At 42.9% G+C, this 21,358-nt stretch overlaps 1 protein-coding gene and 1 pseudogene across 2 annotated transcripts in view; both read left to right on the forward strand.

Moving 5' to 3' along the window:
• The window catches only part of LOC144693029 (cytochrome c oxidase subunit 7C, mitochondrial pseudogene), a 93,109-nt pseudogene that overhangs the window by 24,922 nt on the left and 46,829 nt on the right, over positions 1-21,358 (forward strand). The gene's annotated exons all lie outside the window — the stretch shown is intronic.
• LOC144692982 (ADP/ATP translocase 1) lies at positions 101-9,771 on the forward strand. Its single transcript, XM_078562205.1, has 4 exons — positions 101-318; positions 4,588-5,074; positions 6,049-6,189; positions 9,139-9,771. The coding sequence occupies exons 1-4, from the start codon at positions 208-210 to the stop codon at positions 9,294-9,296; spliced, it is 897 nt and encodes a 298-aa protein (XP_078418331.1). The 5' UTR covers positions 101-207; the 3' UTR covers positions 9,297-9,771.

The following is a 21,358-nucleotide window of genomic DNA, read 5'->3' on the forward strand; positions in this document are numbered from 1 at the left end:
AATCGCACCAATGCGAGCGGTGCCAGCCCTCGGCGCAGCGGCTCTTGCCCCAGTTTCCCTTCTCGCGATATATGGGACGCTTATATTAGGTGTGAAGGAGGAGAGACGTCCATTTGGTCCGCTGCAAATATCCCCGGAGGTCGCTGCGGGCGTGCACTTTCCCTCTTCAGTTTCCCTCGCCGGAAAGGTCGTCCTTTAACCCGCCAGATGGGTGACTACGCGATCAGCTTCATCAAGGATTTTATGGCCGGCGGGATTGCCGCTGCCATTTCCAAGACGGCAGTAGCGCCCATCGAGAGGGTGAAATTGCTGTTGCAGGTAAGAGGGACAGAACTTGTGTATGTGTGTGTGTGTGTGTGTGTGTATAAATATATATCACCGAATAAAGCTGGAGTTGTAAAACATTCAGTCAAGGTCCGTGAAATCCACGATTCCGGTTGAAATGAACGGCCTCGCCCCAAAGCAACTTTGGTAAAGCCGAGAGAAGTCGTGTCAAAGAGCTTGCAAACTTACTGGCCCAAGTCAAAGAGCACCACGGTAGCCGAAGTGACTGGCTATAAAAAGAAGCGCGCGTCTCATTCACTCACTGGATCATCTTCCAGCTTCCGTTTTTAGAATCAGGGTTTGAACCAAACGCTGAGACTCCAGTGAGTCTCCGCTGCTTTCTCACGTGCAACTTTTACAGGAGCAGATTTGCTGGAGACATGTGGGGGGTGGGCCATTTCCTAACTCTGCTGGACCTTGGCTTGATTTTGCTGGTTTGCCTGGGCAGTTATGAACCAGGGGGTTTATAAACGGGGGTGGGGGGGGGGGTGTTATAAACCATGGGGGTTTTAACTGACACCGAATCACCGTTTTAAAAATAGGACCCATAGGAATGTTATTCAACTGGTCCCAACTGGAGCGCCAGAGGCTCTTTGGGAAGCCCATTGGGTTCTCCGATTTCAAGCGCCATGGACTTTCCATTCTCTTCAGAGAAGCAAGTCACTGTGTCTGCTCTCCATTTTTACCCCCTACAGCGTGAGGGGATCATCCAAAAGTTTTGTACCAATAGTCAAGAGAATGTTTCCTCTTGTGGGAAAGAGTATAACTGTAGAGGTCATGGATATAGGACCGAGAAATCCAATGAGAAATTCAGAGGCAACCACCCAAAGGGGTGGTGAGAATGTGGAGCCCACTACCAGAGGGAGTGGTTGGAGGGAATGACATTGATACGTTTAAAGGGGAGTTAGACAAGCCAATGGGGGAGAAGGGAATAGAGGGTTGTCAAAGAGCTTGCAAACTTACTGGCCCAAGTCAAAGAGCACCACGGTAGCCGAAGTGACTGGCTATAAAAAGAAGCGCGCGTCTCATTCACTCACTGGATTCTTTTCCAGCTTCCGTTTTTAGAATCAGGGTTTGAACCAAACGCTGAGACTCCAGTGAGTCTCCGCTGGTTTCTCACGAGCAACTTTTACAGGAGCGGATTTGATTAGATGCTGGACGCAGATGAGGAAAGATGTGAGGAGGCCCCAGTGGAACATAAACACCAGCATGGACTGGTCGGGCCGAATGGCTTGTTTCTGTGCCCTATATCCGATGTAATCCAATCTATTAAAACGGATCCAGCACCTCTAATGGATCGGGATTAAACTTTTTGTTTAATTAAATTAAATCAAATTCGGCGAAATATGGCCATGGGCAAACTGGAGATGGAAAATCACATGGAGCTGGGTCATCACATGGGTCTAAGTGGAGACAGAAACAGCCCTAACTGCAGATGGAAGAGGACGAATGGGTCGCCAGGCCGGAGAGAGACGATAATAGCAGCAGCCTTGTCACACAAGATGTCATTTCATATGTAGAATTGTTGCTTGGCAAAATATGCACAGGGAACCGAACACTGACTCCAGTAGTCCTGATGCTGTTTCGGTGATAAGTTCCCAAAAAAACTCCGGGTTGTCGATTATGGGGCGTACACACCAAAATCTCGAATTCATCAGGTCCCTGTTTGGACTGTCACAGGCATTAAACCCGGCACTTTGGTGTTCACTTTGGAAGGATTTGTCTGTTGTAACTTCTCAATGAAAGCTGACGCGTCATTTGTATAGCACCCGTGGGTGAGCCAGCAAACCGGCGGCTTGGTGTTCACGTTGAAGAATAGAGCTGCACGCTTTGAATTAGCCGGTCCCGTTTCTGTGCCCTTCCTGTCAAGGGGTAAAGTTTAGGCCCTTTGGTCGCATTTTACCCACGGCGGCGCAGTTTGTCGTCAGCCCAGAGCAGAGCTCATCGGCCCATTGAGTTATTTGTTACACATGCAGGATAGTGCTGGAAATCTGAAATAACTAAAAACAGAAAGTGCTGGAAATACTCAGCAGCTCAGGCAGCACCTGGGGAGACAGAAACAAGTTCGGTGACACTTCGGGTTGTGATGAAAGGTCACCTGAAACATTCCCTCTGTTTCCCACCACCCCACGCCGCCCCACCACCACCCCACCCCACCACCTGCCTGAGCTGCTGAGTATTTCCAGCACTTTATTTCTCAGATAGATCTTTCTATATTCGATACTTTCCAAATGACTGCGCACTTGTTCACAAGGTGAAAAATGAAAGTTCTTTCAGAATACCAATTCTACCCTCTTCCCAGCACATCGTCTGGCTGTTTCTTTAATCGATCCAGTGTCCCGCTCTCCAATGCCCTTCCCGGCGGCCGAGTTCCAGTTGTTAAGCGCCCTCTGTGTGAAGGGATAACTTGCTCATTTCTGACCTCAGCTTGCCTCCCATAGTCCTGAACCTATGCTCTCTTGTCTACTGCTCCCACATAGCTGACAGGACAGGATCGCTTGGGGTTTGTTTTCATTATCCCATGAATCTTAACAAGGTCTCCTCTGGATGTTTCATTTCCAGGCTAAAACGGCCTAGCAGACACATATAAATGCAGAGAGAGGGAGAGAGCTCTTCCCATTTTGCAGATTGATGGGTTTTCCTGCTGCCAGGAGGACTCCTCACTTTTGTGGAGATACATCTGCAGGATTCAGGTGGAGGCGTAACTCTCCAGCATCAGCATCATCTCTAGATTTAACCAACCATGGGCTGAAGGGGTGCTGTGTGACCCTATGACTTTGCCATTGTGTAGATATGTTGAGTGCGGATTATATCGAGTGCGGAGTTAGCAGGCTTCCTTGGGTGTTTTCCAAATTTTCCCCAGGTCCCTGTTTTTTTTTTGGTCTCACTTCAGCGCCTCTCATCTTTGGTTTTAAAACTGTTAAGGATTCCGTAGTAAAACGCTTGAATATGTATCCATCAATATCAAGGGCAGTTCGAAAAGGTGACAGTGAAGGTCAGCTTCCATTATACTGTTTGACCTTGACGTTTAATTTTAACCAGCAGGAAAGGTCATATACTTAGGAGGCGGGTAACATGATGGTGACACAAGAGCTCATCATTCTTTTTTATTCATTTCCGGGATGTGGGCTTCACTGGCTGGGCCAGCATTTATTGCCCATCCCCAATTGCCCTTGAGAAGGTGGTGGTGAGCTGCCTTCTTGAACTGCTGCAGTCCATGTGCTGTAGGTACACCCACAATGCTGTTAGGAAGGGAGTTCCAGGATTTTGACCCAGGTACAGTGAAGGAAATAAGATATATTTCCAAGTCAGGATGGTGAGTGGCTTGGAGGGGAACTTCCAGGTGGTGGCCTTCCCATGTGTCTGCTGCCCTTGTCCTTCTAGGTGGTAGAGGTCACGGGTTTGGAAGGTGCTGTCAAAGGAGCCTTGGTGAATTCATGCAGTGCATCTTATAGATGGTACACACTGCTGCTACTGTGTGTTGGTGGTGGAGGGAGTGAATGTTTGTGGATGTGGTGCCAATCAAGTGGGCTGCTTTGTCCTGGATGGTGTCAAGCTCCTTGAGTGTTGTGGGAGCTGCACTCATCCAGGCACCATCTACAAGGCACAACTCATGAGTATGATGGAATACTCTCCACTTGCCTGGATGAGTGCAGCTCCCCTTCCCGAATCTTCCTTCACTGTCGCTGGCTCAAAATCCTGGAACTCCCTCCCCAACAGCACTGTGGTTGTACGTACACCTCATGGACTGCAGCGGTTCAAAAAGGCGTCTCACCACCACCTTCTGGGGGGCGATTAGAGATGGGCAATAAATACTGGCCCAGCCAGCGTCGCCTACATCCTGTGAAAGAACAAACAAAGTGACATTCTGATTTCTTTAAAATGGAAAGATTGGAGGTCAAGTCGGAACCAGGTTTCGCAACATGTTAGCAGAAACGTTGGATTGTAAGAAACATCAGTAAAATAAATGAACTAGTCAGTTATCGCATTGCTGCGTCCAAATTGACGCGTTCCCCCATATTCCAACACAAAAAATATTTCATTGACTGAGGCAGTGAGAGGAGTTATACAAGTACAAAATCCTTCTCTTTCTCGATTCCTCAATTCCTGCCACGCATTCTGCTATCGGGCGATAATGTTCCTCGAATCTTTTTTTAGGACGAGGTTGTAATGCCAGGTTAATAATATGAGGAAGGATCAAAATCCGCAAGAGCCTGAGGTAACGATGATTTCTTAAACTTTTTTTTAAAAAAACTCTTTCAGGTCCAACATGCCAGCAAACAGATTACAGCAGAAATGCAGTACAAGGGAATCATAGACTGTGTGGTCCGTATTCCCAAAGAGCAGGGATTTATATCGTTTTGGCGTGGGAACTTGGCCAACGTGATCAGGTACTTCCCAACTCAGGCTCTCAACTTCGCCTTCAAGGACAAGTACAAGCAGATCTTCCTCGGGGGCGTCGATAAGAAGACCCAGTTCTGGCGTTACTTCGCCGGGAACCTGGCGTCGGGCGGAGCCGCCGGTGCCACCTCGCTCTGTTTCGTCTACCCGCTGGACTTCGCCCGAACGCGGCTGGCAGCCGATGTGGGCAAGGCCCTGAACGAGAGAGAGTTCACTGGCCTGGCCAGTTGCATCACGAAAATCTTTAAGTCGGATGGCATCAAGGGCCTCTACCAGGGATTCAACGTCTCGGTCCAAGGCATCATCATCTATCGAGCTGCCTACTTTGGCATCTACGACACAGCGAAAGGTGAGGAGGGACCTGTAGGGATTGCAGCCCATGTGTCCTGAAACACTTCCACACACACACACACACACACACACATACTCATCGCAGTAATTTTAATTTACAATGATGCATTTGAAAAGTGGACTTCACCAAAATCATTTCCCATCTCTAGAAAAACGCAGAAATCAGGAATCCCCTTAGAAACAGCTGAGATTTTTTATTAAAATTTATGGATTATTTTAGTTTTTTAAAAAACCGACTCATGTTCACCCCGTTATGCCAGGGCTCGTCAACCTCATCTGCTAAGGTATTTTAGAAAGTTCTAGCTAATTATTACATGTCCTAAAGGACCCCAAACATTTAAGCTAGATTCGGAAGGGGGACGTGCTCTGTGCTATTCCCTTGATAATGGAAGAAGAGTTCAATGTGTTTATTCAGGAATATCTTTCTTACACATTAATGTTTTACCCAGTGGATAAAACTCCCTTTTTATTGATTTCCGTCACTTTTTCATATCCTCTTGACTGGCATCCACTTTACACAGCCAGACAATGCATATTTCCAGTTATAAAGTTATGATCACCTATTTAAGGTAACTCTGCTCCATGTCAGCAAGTCCAAGTCCATTCACACTGTTAACTGCAAGCCGCACACTATGACGGTGCCACACTGGTGTACAGTTACCCCATCTATTAACGATCAGATCTCGGGGACGGGTAATGAAATGGTGGGGTCTTGCCAACTAAGGAGCAGTGAATGACAGGGTCCCGCTGGCTGGAGAGCAGGCGGGGGGGGAAGGCGGCACTCAATACAAATTGCCTTTTCCTCCACCTGCCTGCGTCCATCCAACCTGATTCCCAGAAAGGCTGACGATGAAAGTCAGTCATTAGACATTGTTAAAAACGTATTTGCAAGAAACCAGTCAAGTTTGTCATTTATCAGTGAAGATCAAACGAATGAGCTGGCTGTTAAGTCTTGAGTTTTTTTAATCTCAGGTATGATGCCGGATCCCAAGAACGTGCACATTCTGATCAGTTGGATGATCGCCCAGTCTGTGACAGCGGTGGCAGGCCTGGTGTCTTATCCGTTTGACACTGTCCGCCGGCGCATGATGATGCAGTCGGGTCGTAAGAGTGGTAAGAATGAATCCTTTCAATTTTAATCTGCTGAAAAATAGTTAACTGCAAGTAAAATGAGGTAACGCACATACATCTTAAAACCTCTCTGTGCGATTGAATAATAAAACGACCTCTGAGGGTGTAGCAATCGCATTGACTGGAGTTATACTGCTGCTTTCCCGTTCTCAGCTTTTCCCTTTGAGACTGCCAAGCCTGTTCAGTCTCAGAAACATCGGAGACATGCCAAACGGGCATTTCTTCTTTAACTGAGCTTGTTTTTTTTATTATTCCTTTCGTGGGATACTGCCAGCATTTGTTGCCCAACTGAGGGGCTTGCTAGGCCATTTCAGAGGGCAGTTAAGAGTCAACCACGTAGCTGTGGGCTTGGAGTCACATGTAGGCCAGAGCAGGTAAGGAGGGCAGAACTATTAGTGAACCAGATGGGTTTTTAATGACAATCAATGATATTACATGGTCACCACTACTGAGACTAGCTTTCATTTTTAAAAATTCTACCAGCTGCCAAGATGGGATTTGAACCCCAGCTCCCAACACATTAGCCTGGGGTACTGGTTACTGATATGATCACTACGCCACCATCTCTTACAACACGGTGCAGCAATTTACACTGCAGCCTGTGACTTGTACTTTAGGTTTGAAAGCCACAACAGTTGAGTCCTGAGGTAAATCTAATCCAGACATATACTACCATGTTTATTTTACTGAACGCAGAAACCCTCTTACTTGAATGCAAACGTGTCTCTGGTCTGTATTTGCTTTCTTAACAGATGACACATATCTATATGAGTTTCTCCCATATTTTAAAATGCACTTCTTCCTCACTCCTCTCCCCATACCATTCTTTAGTCCTCTTTGCACAATATCTTCTAGATTTCTTTCACCCTCCTGTGTGCTACGTTTGACCTTACTTCATGAGCAAGATTAGGAATTTTTTGCATTAGGAGCATTGTTGCAAACTCACTAGTAACACAATGCTGTGAGTATTAACACCAACATATTATGGTCCCAAAAGATGAAGGGGTGTTCCTGAGAAAATGAATGACGCGTCTTAACATGTTTAAAACCTAGAAAAAATTAAAGCACAGAAGGAGGCATTGGAACTTAGAAACTCACAGAAATAGAAACATGACTCTCTTCAGGAATGTGTCTCAATTCCAACAGCAGACACAGGCATAATGGTCTAAATGGCCTTTTTCCTTTGCTGTACTTTATTGGTGCTAATAACAATCCTTACTGCACACACGGGGCTGAATTTTCCATTCGTCAGGCGGGCGGAGCTGACCCAATCGCGGGCAGGCGCGGACGCGATCGCCGATGATAAAATCCTGCCCACGACGTTTTTTCACTTCGGGCTCCTGCTGCCCTTGGGCCTCTCACAGTTAGATTGCCACTTAATGCTGTGGATCCAAGCCTACTGGAAACTAGGATGAGACTGCTCAAACTCATTTCACACAGGGGGCTCTTACAGGCTGTAGACAGAGGAAGTTTTTGTTGCATCACTTTGAGTTCGGTTTAAATCCAGACCAGAGATGAAAAGCCAAGGCTCAATCTACTGAACCAGCTGGACATCAGTCTTTAACACTCATTATTAAGTGAAGAATCATAAAATAAACAATGTTACTATTTGTATCTTCTCCATTTAGCATTACAACAACTTGCATTTATATAATTACTACGAGAAAATCATTCATTGGTGGGTTAGAAAAAGATGACAATGTACCTTTATTTGATACATTTTGTTAAACGCATTAAAATAGCAGTTAACACAAAATGCTTTTCTGAACCTTATTGAATTATAAATCTTAATATACTTGAAACAATATTCTGATGACCAGTTACAGATCATTTCTGGATAAACTAGCATTAATAATGTGGCATGGGCATTAATACTATGTTTGACCATCATCTTGCATCAAAGACGTGGAGCACTACACCTTTAGGGCTCCAAAGCACTCTGCTATAAGTTTGTGCCTAAAATTCCCCAGATTCTGAGTTACTGATCTCAGTTGAGCCAGGCACTTCCCCATAGAAAAGGAGGGAGACATAACCATTCTAGTTGTTGAGTATATCCTTATGGCTGACAATACAGACTTAGTATTAGGCACCTCAGAACAGGTAACATGTGCATCCTTTTGAACAGGATGGTGCAGGAAGACCAAGAAAATTAGGAAAATAGGGAATATACAGCTGAAATAATTTATTTTAAAGAGGGATATAGAATATGTCTGCAATAAGTCCACTGACTACCATCACTAAAACCAATTAGACCCCACCATCAACAATAAAAATATTGGAAAACTATTTATTATAAAATACCAGTGAGTCAGTGGAAGTGGATTATCAACATGCCAGTTACTTAAATAATTATGCTGTACAAGTGATATACAAACCATTCAAAATGTTCTCTTCTTTGACTCTTAAGTTAAATTATAAGATTGTACTCATTCCTTCGTATTCATTATTGTGCATTCTTAAAAGGAGGAAATCTAATATTAAGACTATGCCTTGTATCCTCTGCCCAAAGGCAGGTCCTTGACTCATTGTCTGCTGATACTTCATCCTGAGCTATTTGCTTGGAAGTTTTTGTCAGTGGTTGTTTGCTGTTGCCTTCCGCTCTCACGGCAGGTGGAGAGGGCAGGTCCTAAATGTACGAAGCACAGCCAGAACAGAAATCAAACCCGCACTGTTAGTGTTACTCTGAACCACACACTAGCCAACTGAGCTAACCGCCCCACAACCCTCTCCCTTACTGACATTAAGACTATATAGGTACAAAAAAATACCTAGACGCCAATGATTGAGTTCTGCATGTACTAAAACTGGCCAGTTTATTTCGTCTGAGAGAAGAAACATTGGGATCCATCACATCTTTACCAGTGAATAGAGTATATTTTGCTATGAGCGGGTAATATATATTCTAACATTATTGTTGTAATGTCTTAACAGCTGATATTATGTATTCGGGCACAATCGACTGCTGGAGGAAAATTTTAAAAGATGAAGGAGGTAAAGCTTTCTTCAAAGGTGCCTGGTCGAATGTATTGAGAGGAATGGGTGGTGCTTTTGTACTGGTACTGTACGATGAAATAAAGAAATATGCCTAAGGTCCAACTCCTTCCCAACACTGAAAATTACACAAAGTTAGAAAACTGTAATTTATTGTAGCAGGAACAATGGTTTTAACAATCATGACTGTACCTTTGAGGATTCAGATATCTGAACAAAAACAGTTGCAGGTTGGGGAGTCAGAATGAATGTGAAAGGGATTTATGCATTAATAAAAAGTCAAGGTGAGCCTTTGGGTTTGTTATCCATGTATTAAATTCCATAGCCTTATCCCCATGCAAACTGTACATATTTCACTTATGGCTTTACCAGTTTTTTTGTGGGTGGTGATGAATTTCTGTATTTAATACATGTACTCCAGGAATGGTTATATTCTAATTACTACCGATATGCACATTGTTTAGAATTGATCCTAACCAAACAAATGTATTTATGGTCCTAATTAAATCAAATGTATTTATTAAGACTGCCTAATGTATACAATTTTCAATAAAACTTCCTGTTTTGAATTGAGCTGGTGTTTATATTGACTCAACAACTTTGAAACATATGTATAGTTGTGAATATGGTGTATGCTTTTAAACCACTTTATGTAATCACTGATGAATCAAGAATGGAATTATAGCAAAAAAGTGAATAATGGTGAATGATGAGCGGGAGAGGTAGAGGCATCCATTGCATCATAGCTAGAGCAATTTGAAATGAAATTAGATAACCATCAATGTTGCCTTTGTGGAAGGCCATGTGATAACTGACAGGAAGGATAAGAAAGAGTTTACAAGGCAAGACAGGAATTTATTTTGAAGAAATGTTGCATTTAAGTCAAACAATTACAATGACTCGAACATTGACATCAGGAAATTGTGAAAATTACCTTGACAAGTAAATTGTTGGCTTTTAACGCAAAAGAGTTGGAAATTAAAAGTGAGGAAGTGATGCTACTGAATTGAACCTTAGTTAGACAGCATCTGGAGTATTTTGTTCAGTTTTAGGTGCCAGACTTCAGGAAAGATATATTGGTCTTCAAATGGGTTCAGTGCACATTCACCAGAATGGTAATTGGGCTTAAATGGTTGAATTATGCAAACAGGTGCATAAACATGGCTGTGTTCTCCCCAAGATAAAAGATTGAGGAGTGATTTAATTCAGGCATTTAGTATGATAAAAGGGTTAAAAGGTTTAGAGAAACCACTTTCTCTAGTGGGGAAATCTAGACAACAATCATAATCCTAAAATTAAAGCTAGATCATTTAGGACTAAAATCAGGAAGCACTTTTTCAGACAAAGCATACTGGAAATCTGCAAATTGTTCTTCAAAAATGGTGTGGATGGTTAGGTTAAATGAAGCCACCAAAATTGAGGTAAATTAATTTTAGTGAGTAAGGAATTGAGGGATAAAAACAAAAAGCTAAAAGCTACTGCGGATGCTGGAAATCCAAAACAAAAACAGAATTACCTGGAAAAACTCAGCAGGTCTGGCAGCATCGGTGGAGAAGAAATCAGTTGACGTTTCGAGTCCTCACAACCCTTCGGCAGAACTGAGGTATAGTTAGGTGGTTCTGCCGAAGGGTCGTGAGGACTCAAAACGTCAACTGATTTCTTCTCCACCGATGCTGCCAGACCTGCTGAGTTTTTCCAAGGAATTGAGGGATTTGGAACAAAGGCAGTCAAATGCAGTTGAGATACAGGTCAGCCATGATCCAAATAAATGGTGGAACAGGCTCAAGGGGTTTAATGGCCTACTCCTAAGGCAGTGAATTAGAAGGAAAGGACAAAAAAACTTCTTATTACAAATCAGATCTAAAGCACTCATGACTCAGCTAAGCCTCCACACTGACAGACTCAACTTAGTGAGTGCTCCCTCCCACTCTACTTGGCAACTGTCTGAGGTTGAACTAGACTGTTCACAGCCTGAGTGTCATATCTGACCCCAAGTTGAGCTCCTGACCACATATCTGCATGATCACTAAGACCACCTACTTCCAACTCGGTGACATTACCAGATTCTGCCCCTGTCTCAACTTATCTGCTGCTGAAACTGTCATGTATGTCTTCTTTACCTCTAGACTTGACTATTCCAACATACCTGGATGGCCTCCCACTTCCCATCCTCGGTAAACATGGGGTCATCCAAAACTCTGCAGCCTATATCCTAATGCTCATCAAAACCCAATCACCCATCACCCCTGTGTTCACTGACCTACATTAGCTCCTGGTTAGCTCAACACTATCTCTCTCGATCTCTCCATTGTCTCTAAATTACCACACTGCTAGTTTGACTTCCAGTTCTGGATGAGCAGAAATTTCCCCAAATTAAATATTGGGAATGCAAGAACAAAAGCAACAAATATTAGGAGCAGGGGTAGGCCATTCGGCACCCCCCCAAGCCTGCTCTGCCATTCAATAAGATCATTGCTGATTTGATTGTGGCCTCACCTGCACTTTCCTGTCTGTCCCCCTAACCCTTGACTCCCTTGTCAATCAAAAATTTAACTCAGCTTTAAATATATTCAACGACTCAGCCTGAAGCCATTGGTTTTGGTTCCTGCTCCAAACTCCATTCCCTAGCTACGACTCCACCCCTTTCCCTGGCATCTGTCTAAAATTAGCAACTGTGAGCAACCGTGGTGTCATATTTGACCCCAAGATGAGCTTCTGACCACATATTGGTGCCATCACTAAGACCACTTTTTTAAAAAATTCATTCATGGGACATAGGCACTGCTGGCTGGGCCAGCATTTATTGCCCAGCCCCTAATTGCCCTTGAGAAGCTGGTAGTGAGCTGCCTTCTTGAACCATGAGGTATAGGTACACCCACAGTGCTATTAGGAAGGGAGTCAAGGTTTTAACCCAGTGACAGTGAAGGAACGGCTATATATTTCCAAGTCAGGATAGTGAGTGGCTTGGAGGGGAACTTACAGGTGGTGGTGTCCCCATCTATCTGCTGCCCTTGTCCTTCTAGATGGTAGTGGTCACAGGTTTGGAAGGTGCTGTCTAAGGAGTCTTGATGAGTTCCTGCAGTGCATCTTGTAGATGGTACACACTGCTGCTACTGTGCGTCAGTGATGGAGGGAGTGAATGTTTGTGGGAGGGGTGCTGCTTCGTAACATTGCCCAATTTCACCCCTGTCGCAGCTCAACTGCTGCTGAAACCCTGAATTACACCTTCATTAACTTAAGACTTGACTACTCCAAAGCACCCCTTGTAGTATAATGGGTTAATAGTAATGGTAATGAGTTAGTGACGTGCATCATGATGTAACAGTGAAATCAGCAGTCATGTGCTAGACACTCTGTAGAGCAGATGGAACAGTGTAGGTAGATGTCCTTCTAAGGCAGTGAATTAGGAAGAGTCATACGGACTTGAAATGTTAACTCTGTTTCTCTCCACAGATGCTGCCAGACCTGTTTTTTAAAGTATTTTCTGTTTTTATTTCAGATTGCCAGCATCCGCAATATTTTGCTTTTATGTACCTACTCTGTATATAGTGTTAATAAAGTAGTTTGAAGTAGGCTACCTGAGTCAGATCAGAGTTACTCATAGTAAAAGGGAAACCTTCCCAGTATAGAGTAGGCCAACACACTAAACATGGTAGCAACACCAATGTAACAATGGTTTGGTGCCATCGATAAAACATCCATGGCAAGAAAGTGAAAGAAGACCTGTTGGAAGTAAGACTCTGAACATTTACCTATCAGGGAGTGACACTGAGAAGCAGTAGCGATGTCAGCACCCAGCGAACGGTCACTGCCCCTTCCACGCCTATTCAAAAGTCTCAAGGGCCCACAGAGAGGCCAACACTGGGAGATATGAAAGAAACACTTCCTAAGGTATTGAGCAGCATTGGGATAGCATGCCTAGAGAGAAGAACCAGGTTAGTTTGTTCCTCTGCGCCGTAGGACCTGTTGCTGATGATGTCCTCTTGAGACAGGGGATAGAAGAGACTGCCCAAAAAGCATTCAGCACATATTTCAGTCTGAAAAGAAACCTCGGGAGTGAGTGAGCACAATTTATTCAGAGATCCCAAAGACCAGGAGAATCCGTCGAGTTATTTCTTACAGACATATATTGCCTAGCCAGTTCTTACAGATATGGTGCATTAAAAGAGGAACATATTCGTGACCACATTGTTGTTGGAGTCCACGGTGAAAAGCTCTCAGGTTTTGTACAGTTGCAAGACGACCACACCCCCAATCAAGCAGTTCAATACGCAAGGCTGGCTTACTCAGGAAGCTAAATCAGGCTATAATCCGTCGTGACACCAAGGTTCTAGATGACTCCATTAGCTGGGCAGACCCAACGGTGGCAGCCCCACCACTCAAAAGCATGCCAAAACAGGTGAAAGGGCGGGAAACCCTACAGCAGCCATCTTAAGGTTCTTACGCTACAGCGCGAAGAAACAGCACAGATGTTGGGATTGCCCAGTTGGGGGCACAGAGTGCTTCCAGTGCGTAAAGATCGGATACTTCAAGCAGTTCTGTTAGCCTAACAATTTCAATACAGGCAAAAGACAGGAAGACGTTTATGAAATGCAAACTATTCCTATTCAAGAAATTGGAAATAATGTTGGATACAAAATTACAGAATTCCTCGGAGAAGTAATTGGTCATGATCAAACCTATTGGTCAGTCACAGTGGAAGTTAAAGGCTTTAACCCTGACTTTAAAATTGATACTGGAACTGGAGTTACAATACTAGCTGATCACCTGGACTGGCTCCAAACAGTACCCCTCGATCCATCATGTATTAAATTGCAAGGTCCAGGCGGCACAAATCTTCCGGTTAAAAAGTCAGATAGTCACCATCCTTCAGTACAAGGGGCAACAAATTGTCACAACCCTCATTGTTGTCTACAATCAAAGCATATTTTTAATGAGTAGAGATGTCTGTATACAACTGCACATTCTGGAAAAAGCAGGTACAACAGGACATCTGGATGCCTTTCATGGAGGGATTTCCAAAGTCATGTGTAGAACCGATGGATTTTTATCTTACAGCAGCTGATGAGGTTTATTCATTGAGCCGTGATTCACTGTCCATCACAGGGACAGCATCCACTAGACCTCCGGTGGAGATTGCGATTGTGGATCTCTTAGTTCTTTTTGAAGCTAAACCAGAGGGTGCAGGTACAGAATGCACTGCAGTAGCCACTGGCGATCCACTTGAAGATCTTTTGGTCCTGGGTTGGTTCTTTCCTGAAGAAGATCATGAGAAAGAAGCCATTGGAGCATCAAGTGATTAGTCAGAAGATGAGGTCTTAGAGGTTGGTGTGCTATTCGAACCTGCTGCTGAAGCATGTGAAGTCTCTGGTTTATTTTTTGAGGAGTCAGTCGTGTTTGCTGTGGTAGAGCAGCATTCGTATCTTTGTCCCACTGAACCCACCAATGCAATGCCTTGTATCTCACCGATTGACCATGAAGAGTTATCCAGGGAGAACAGCATGCTTGATTCCATAGAGGATCACACTGTCAGAATGTTGCTACAGCCTGGTAGCTTGAGTGAAAGTAAGTTGATGCTCACACTTCAGTCTCATCGGAAAACCTTCTTCCCATTAAAACTGTCCTTCAGCGCAGAAGCCAAGGCCAAACCTTCAGAGTTTCTATAGCTTAGGAGTCCTGTACAAGCATTTTGTCTTTATGTCATTCTGGAGATTCATTCCATTGCTGAAAATGTTGTTGTCTTATCTTCTTATCCTGGCACAGTCTTCCCATTGCCTACAGTGGAGCAGCCTCACACCGAGGAAAGTGTGGCAATGAAAGTGCCTACGGAAAGTGAAAGTCATTTTGAAGTGTTGTCGGGAAGTCATATCTTCTTTGTTTCCTGCAATGCCTATGGGAGTTTTGTCGTTTTTCTTCTTGTTGTCCAGATTCACTTGTATCTTAGCGGTTGAATACCTTATTCGTCCTCAATGCAACTGTGAATGATATAGCTGTGGAATTCTTCACTGGAGTTGAAGATGCTGCATTTCTCAGGCCTTTCTCCAGTGTGCTAAGAGGGAGCAGAAGATTTATGAGCAAATCCTAATCTATCCTCTTCCCGTTCATGAGAGAGCAAGTGTTGGTGTCCTTCGCTTTTTTCCCTTGGATTGGTCTTTCTTTGAAAAGATTCCATGATCCTCACAGTTCAGCAGTCCTGAAGATCATACCCCAATCGCCAACAGTCTGATCCTCTAAGCCTAGCCTTCTGAGCATTCCAAATTGAAATTGCTCCATCATAGGTGGCTGTGCCGTGCTCTACCCTCAGCTGCTTAGACCCTAAGCTCTGCACTTCCCTCCCCAAACCTCTCTGCCTCTCTTACCTTGCTTTCCACATTTCACTTACTGTTCAAACCTACCTCTTTGACCAAGATTTTGGCCACCTGCCCTAACTTCCCTTCAATTGACTCTGTATCAAATCTTGCTTTATAAGACAAAAGGAAATCCAAAAGTCTCCAATTGGCATATGAACAGTAAAAATGTGGTAAAAGGAGGACTGGCACTGATTAGGTAGCAAAAAGATTGATTTTGGCAAGCAGGCATAGGGCATGGCTGTGGTACAAAATGAGTACTTTGCATTTGTTCTTTACTAAGAAAGAAAAGGCTGCACAAATCATAGTGAAAGAGGAGGTAGTTGAGGCATTGGATTACTAAAAATTAATAAAGAGGCAGCATTAGATTGGCTATATTTAAAGCTGATAAGTCACCAGGACCAGATGAGATGCATCCAAGGATGGTGAGGGAAGCAAGTGTAGAAATTGTGAAAGCACTGATCATAATCTTCCAGTACTTCTTACATGCGGTGCCAGAGGACTGGATAACTGCAAATGTTACAGCCTTATTCAAATAAGGGTGAAATGATAAACAAAGCAACTACAGGCCAGTCAGTTTAACCTCAGCAGTGGAAAAGGACAAAATTAACAATCACTTGGACAAATGTGGACTAATTAAGGAAACCAATACTGATTTATCGAGAGCATATCATGTTTAACTAACTTCCCTGATTTCCATGTGTGGAAGAGAGTTCCAAACTTCTACCATTCTTTGCAGGGTGTTTCTTAATTTCACTCCAGAAGGGCTTGGCACTAAGTTTTGACTATGCCCACCAGTCCTAGGCTTTTTGGCTGATAAAAATAGTTTCTCCCTATCCATCCTATTTGTTCCCCTTAATACCTTGAAAACTTCAACCAAATCAGCCTTTAACTTTGTAAATTGCTGAGAATACAATTCTAGTTTTTGCAATCTCTTTTCGTAATCTAATCCTTAGAATCCTGGTATCATTCTGATAAATCTGCTCTGCCCTTCCTCCAAGGTCAATATATCCTTTCTAAGGTGCAGTATTCCATACAGTACTATGGGTAAGGTCTAACCAGGTCTTTATACAGCTGAAGCATGACCTCTATCCCTGTGTATTCTAGTCCTGTAGATAGAAAAGACTCATAATTAATCTTTTTGACTATTTTCTATACCTGTACATGACGTTTTAATGATCTGTGCACCTGGAGTCTCTTTGGACCTACACTGTTTATGATTTTACACCATTCAGAAAGTACCCTGTTCTATTCTTTTCAAGTCCAAAGTGGATTAATTGTATATTCATTGAGTGTTTAATTGTATTCAGGTGGCAGACATTATCTGGGCTCGTATTTATGATAGATTTATACTGTGGTCGTTGGGTCAGGAAGTGCATATTTGTAATGTGTGTCTTTAAATAAAAGCTTTCAAGTGTATAAAGATTAGGCTCTAGTTTTATCCTTCACTAACTGGCTATCTAGAGTTGAACATGGTAACAGAGAATGGTTGCCTAAAGGTGAAGGTTGGCAATTATGAAAAACCTGCTCAGGTATAAAGCTAAATTCTTAGTGGCCATACTAGTCGAAAATAGCAAGTGCAAATTTGTCAGAGTGTGATTCCCCTCTGAAATTCTCCAACTGTGAACCATATGACCACTGGAAAAATGAAGAGGTTATGTGGACACAGGTTATAACTCTATCAAAGAGAAAACAAGATGTGGCCTCGGCATTGCCAATTCTACAAAAAGTAAAATCAGAAGTATTTTGTGAGATGAATAACTGTCAGTTGGATGGTGATGAAGGTTTGAACCTTCCAATAAAATTACTCAATGAAATTTATAAGAAAGATTATCTGATATTCTTAATGTTTTATTTGACCTTAAGACATTCTCTTCTTTAGAGTGTTTCATTATGGTACTTAAGGCAAAATGACCTATGAGGCATAGTCAGAATTTGATAGATTTCAGAAAAAGGATGGCTATTCTATGGAAAAAATATATCATGGACTTTTATTGGTTGCATGAAAGGTTGACAAAGTTTAATTTGACGATTCCTGGATTGAAAGGTATTAGTGTTTAAGTTACTGGACTGTGCTATGGTGTCTCATATGGACAGGCAACTGGTTATAACTGGTATTTGGTTCTCTGAGAAGGAGATTCTAATGAACAGATGCCTGTTGCCTTAAAATAAATCCTAGGGGCACAGCCATTTCCTTCAGACATCATGGAACAAATGACACATTCCGCTATAACACAAAGAATGAAGGCTCAATGAATACAAGATTCTGAAATAGTCTAGATACTGGATGCAGGTGTCAATATAATGGAAGGATTAAAGACAGGCAAAATGAGGATGAAAGCACCTTTAGCAGGTCTAAATTACAGCAGAAGACAAATTTATAACAATGATAATGGGCAAATGAATCCCAGGAATGCCCAAGGAACAGTTAAAGCCACACATGAATCATCTATTAAGTATCATTTATACTGTAAACTGCCCTAAATGAAGAGGCAGGCTCCTCAAAACGACATGATTAAGAGAACTCTGAGGAAGAGGGTGAAGATAATGACAAATCCAAGCAAATTATATGGATCACAAGGAATTTAAGTCCTGTGTTGAATGTGTTAATAGACTCTTTTAAATATGCAGGCTCCTTAGGCAGCACCTTCCAAACCCACGACTGCTACCATCTAGAAGGACAAGGGCAGCAGATAGATGGGAACAGCGCCACCTGGAAGTTCCCCTCCAAGCCACTCGCCATCCTGACTTGGAAAGATATCGCCGTTCCTTCACTGTCGCTGAGTCAAAATTCTGGAACTCCCTCCTTAACAGCACTGTGGGTGTACCTACACCACATGGACTGCAGCAGTTCAAGAAAAAAGCTCACCAACACCTTCTCAAGGGCAGTTAGGACTGGGCAATAAATGCTGGCCCAGCCAGCGATGCCTACATCCCATAAATTAATTTTTAAAAAATTAGACGGTGCCTGTACTTCAACAGTATGTGGGACAGATTGGTTAAAATGTTATCCTGATTCACTAAGTAATGAGCATTGATGCATGGTTAAGAAATATAAAAGTACTATTTACTTTAGGCTTGGTGGTGACAACACCTTGAGGTCACCAAAGAGAGTTGTAATTCAATGTAAAATAGATGGAATAAGTCATTTTATAACTGCTGATATATTCTTTAGTGAGATACCTGTGCTGTTGAGTAAAGCTATGAGAAAGGCACAGGTGAAACCTGATGTGGAGCATGATAAACAATTAATTTTGCAATATCAGTTGATGTACTTTACTCAGCCAGGGCATTACTGTATCCTCTGAAGAAAACCTGATATTTTTCATTTTGTTAGACATTTATTAATGTCATCAGGTGCAAAGCATAAGAGAGGAAAAACAAAGGGAGTTAGGTAGTTGGAGAACGTTTGAAGCTTCTTTTGAGGTACGAGATAAGGGGCAACCAGTTTTGTGGGTTAGGTGGATTTGTACTTAATCCTAGCAGATGGGACTTGAGGCTAAAGCAAGGCTAGTAGCTAAGGGTTTTGAAGAGTGACTGGGGGATACAGATGTTACAGTGGACTCTTCCACAGCTGGAAAAGTAACTTTTAAAATCATTTTGGTTCTTTTGGCCAGATTCATGGGAATGTAAGTCAATCGCCGCATTTCTGCAGGGTTATACTTTCCAGAGACAAGTGTTTCTGAAACTGCCTTAAGAAGCAGCAGATGCAGAAAGAAAATTCTGGAAACTAAACAAATGTGTCCACGGCCTGAATAATGCTTCCAGGGTATGCTATTTATCGGGGAGATCTGTTTTGCTGAAAATAGGTTGCGTTGAACTAAAAGCGGATCTCATGGTATCATAAAGGAAAACAGTCAGGCATCTTCATGGTGCATGGTAAAAGCAAAATACTGCGGATGCTGTAAGTCTGAAATGAAAACAGAAAATGCTGGAAAAGTTCAGCAGGTCTGACAGCATCTGTGGAGAGAGAAACAGAGTTAATGTTTCAAGTCTGTGTGACCCTTCTTCAGTGCGGCCACACAGGCTTGAAACGTTAACTGTTTCTTTCTCCACAGATACTGTCAGGCCTGCTGAGTTTTTCCAGCATTTTCTGTTTTCACCTTCATGATGCATATTGATCTCTTATGGGATGGTACTGTGGAATTTGAGGAATATGTTAAGGTTAGAGTAGAATTTAAAATTGGAAGTCAGGTTTGTGGAGCTTTTAAATATATTGGGTTTGATATTAAGCAAAGTAGGTCTAGCTTTTATAACCACAAGGAATGGTAGCAGGCGAGGCACTGACATAGTGGTATTCTTACTGGGCAGAGAATTGCACAGTAGAACAGGTTGTGTATCCAGACCAGAAAACATTCTAGTTTTGACATTTTGGCATTAGGTACTATAATGAAACACCCTAAAGAAGAGAATGTTTTAAGGTCAAATAAAACATTAAGGATATTAAATCTGGATAAATGTGTACTTCAGTTCCCAAGCTTGGGTGATCTGAAGAACATGAAGCTAGTCATTTTTAGCGATGCTTCAAATGTTTATCTTCCTGATGGGTATTCTAGTGTAGCTGGCTTCATAGCATTCCTGATGGGTCAGAATGGGGCACATTTTTGTCCTTTAGCTTGGGAAGTTTAAAAAAAGAATTTAAAAAAGGGTTATTAAAAGTACTCTGTTGAAAAAGAGCCATAGAGTCATTACGGCATAGAAACAATTCATTCGGCTCATGGGATTGCTCTACAGAGAGCGGTATGAACTCAGTAAGTCCCATTCCCTGACTCCATCCCCTTCGCTCTGCAAGTTTATTTCCCTCAAGTCCCTATCTAATTTCCTTCTGAAATTATTGATTGTCTCTTCTACCATCAACCTCGTAGACAGTGAGTTTTCAAAATAAGGACCAGATCAGACAGAACTACACTCACTCATCCTTTCAGCTCACAAGCTAAGAGCTCGATTTCACTGGTGAAAATCAATGGTACAATTCCAGCACATATACATATACAGAACTCCAACCAGAACAAATGAGAAAGACTCGTGTTATTTTGCTCTGTTTTTGGCATCAAATTTTATTCTTTGTGGAATTAACAAGTTTGGACCTTTAAAAGCAGAAATATGCTCTTTGCTCCATCGGTTCCATCTAGACCCTTCTGGAACTCTTGCAGTATATTATGATTCCTATTCTTTAGGCGAGACAGTGGCATAGTGGCATTCTTATTGGACTAGTAATCCAGAGATGCAGGGTAATTCTCTGGGGGCTGGGGTTTTAATCCCACCACAGGCGATGGTGGAATTTGAATTCAATAAAAATCTGGAATGAAAAGTCCAAATGATGACCATGACACCATTGTTGATTGCTGCCTTTTCGAGAAGGAAGGAAATCTGCTGTCCTTACCTGGTCTGGCCTACAGGTGGCTCTTAAATGCCCTCTGAAATGGCCTAGCAGGCCACTCAGTTGTATCAAACCACTAGAAAGTCAATAAATAGGAATCAAACCAAGGGGATTGACCTAGGCGCCAGAGACGACAACGGCAAACTCAGCCCTGTCGACCCTGCAAAGTCCTCCTAACTAACATTTCGGGCTTGTGCCAAAATTGGGAGAGCTGTCTCACAGACTAGTCAAGCAACAGCCTGACATAGCCTCACAGAATCTATCGTTACAGATAATGTCCCAGACACCACCATCACAATCCCTGGGTATGTCCTCTCCCACCGGCAGGACAGACCAATCAGAGGTGGCAGCACATTGTATACAGTCAGGAGGGGGTTATGTTGGGAGTCCTCAACATTGACTCCAGACCCCATGAAGTCTCATGGCATCAGGT

This window comes from Cetorhinus maximus, chromosome 2, assembly GCF_964194155.1.
Source record: "Cetorhinus maximus chromosome 2, sCetMax3.hap1.1, whole genome shotgun sequence".
Taxonomy (NCBI): Eukaryota; Metazoa; Chordata; class Chondrichthyes; order Lamniformes; family Cetorhinidae; genus Cetorhinus; species Cetorhinus maximus.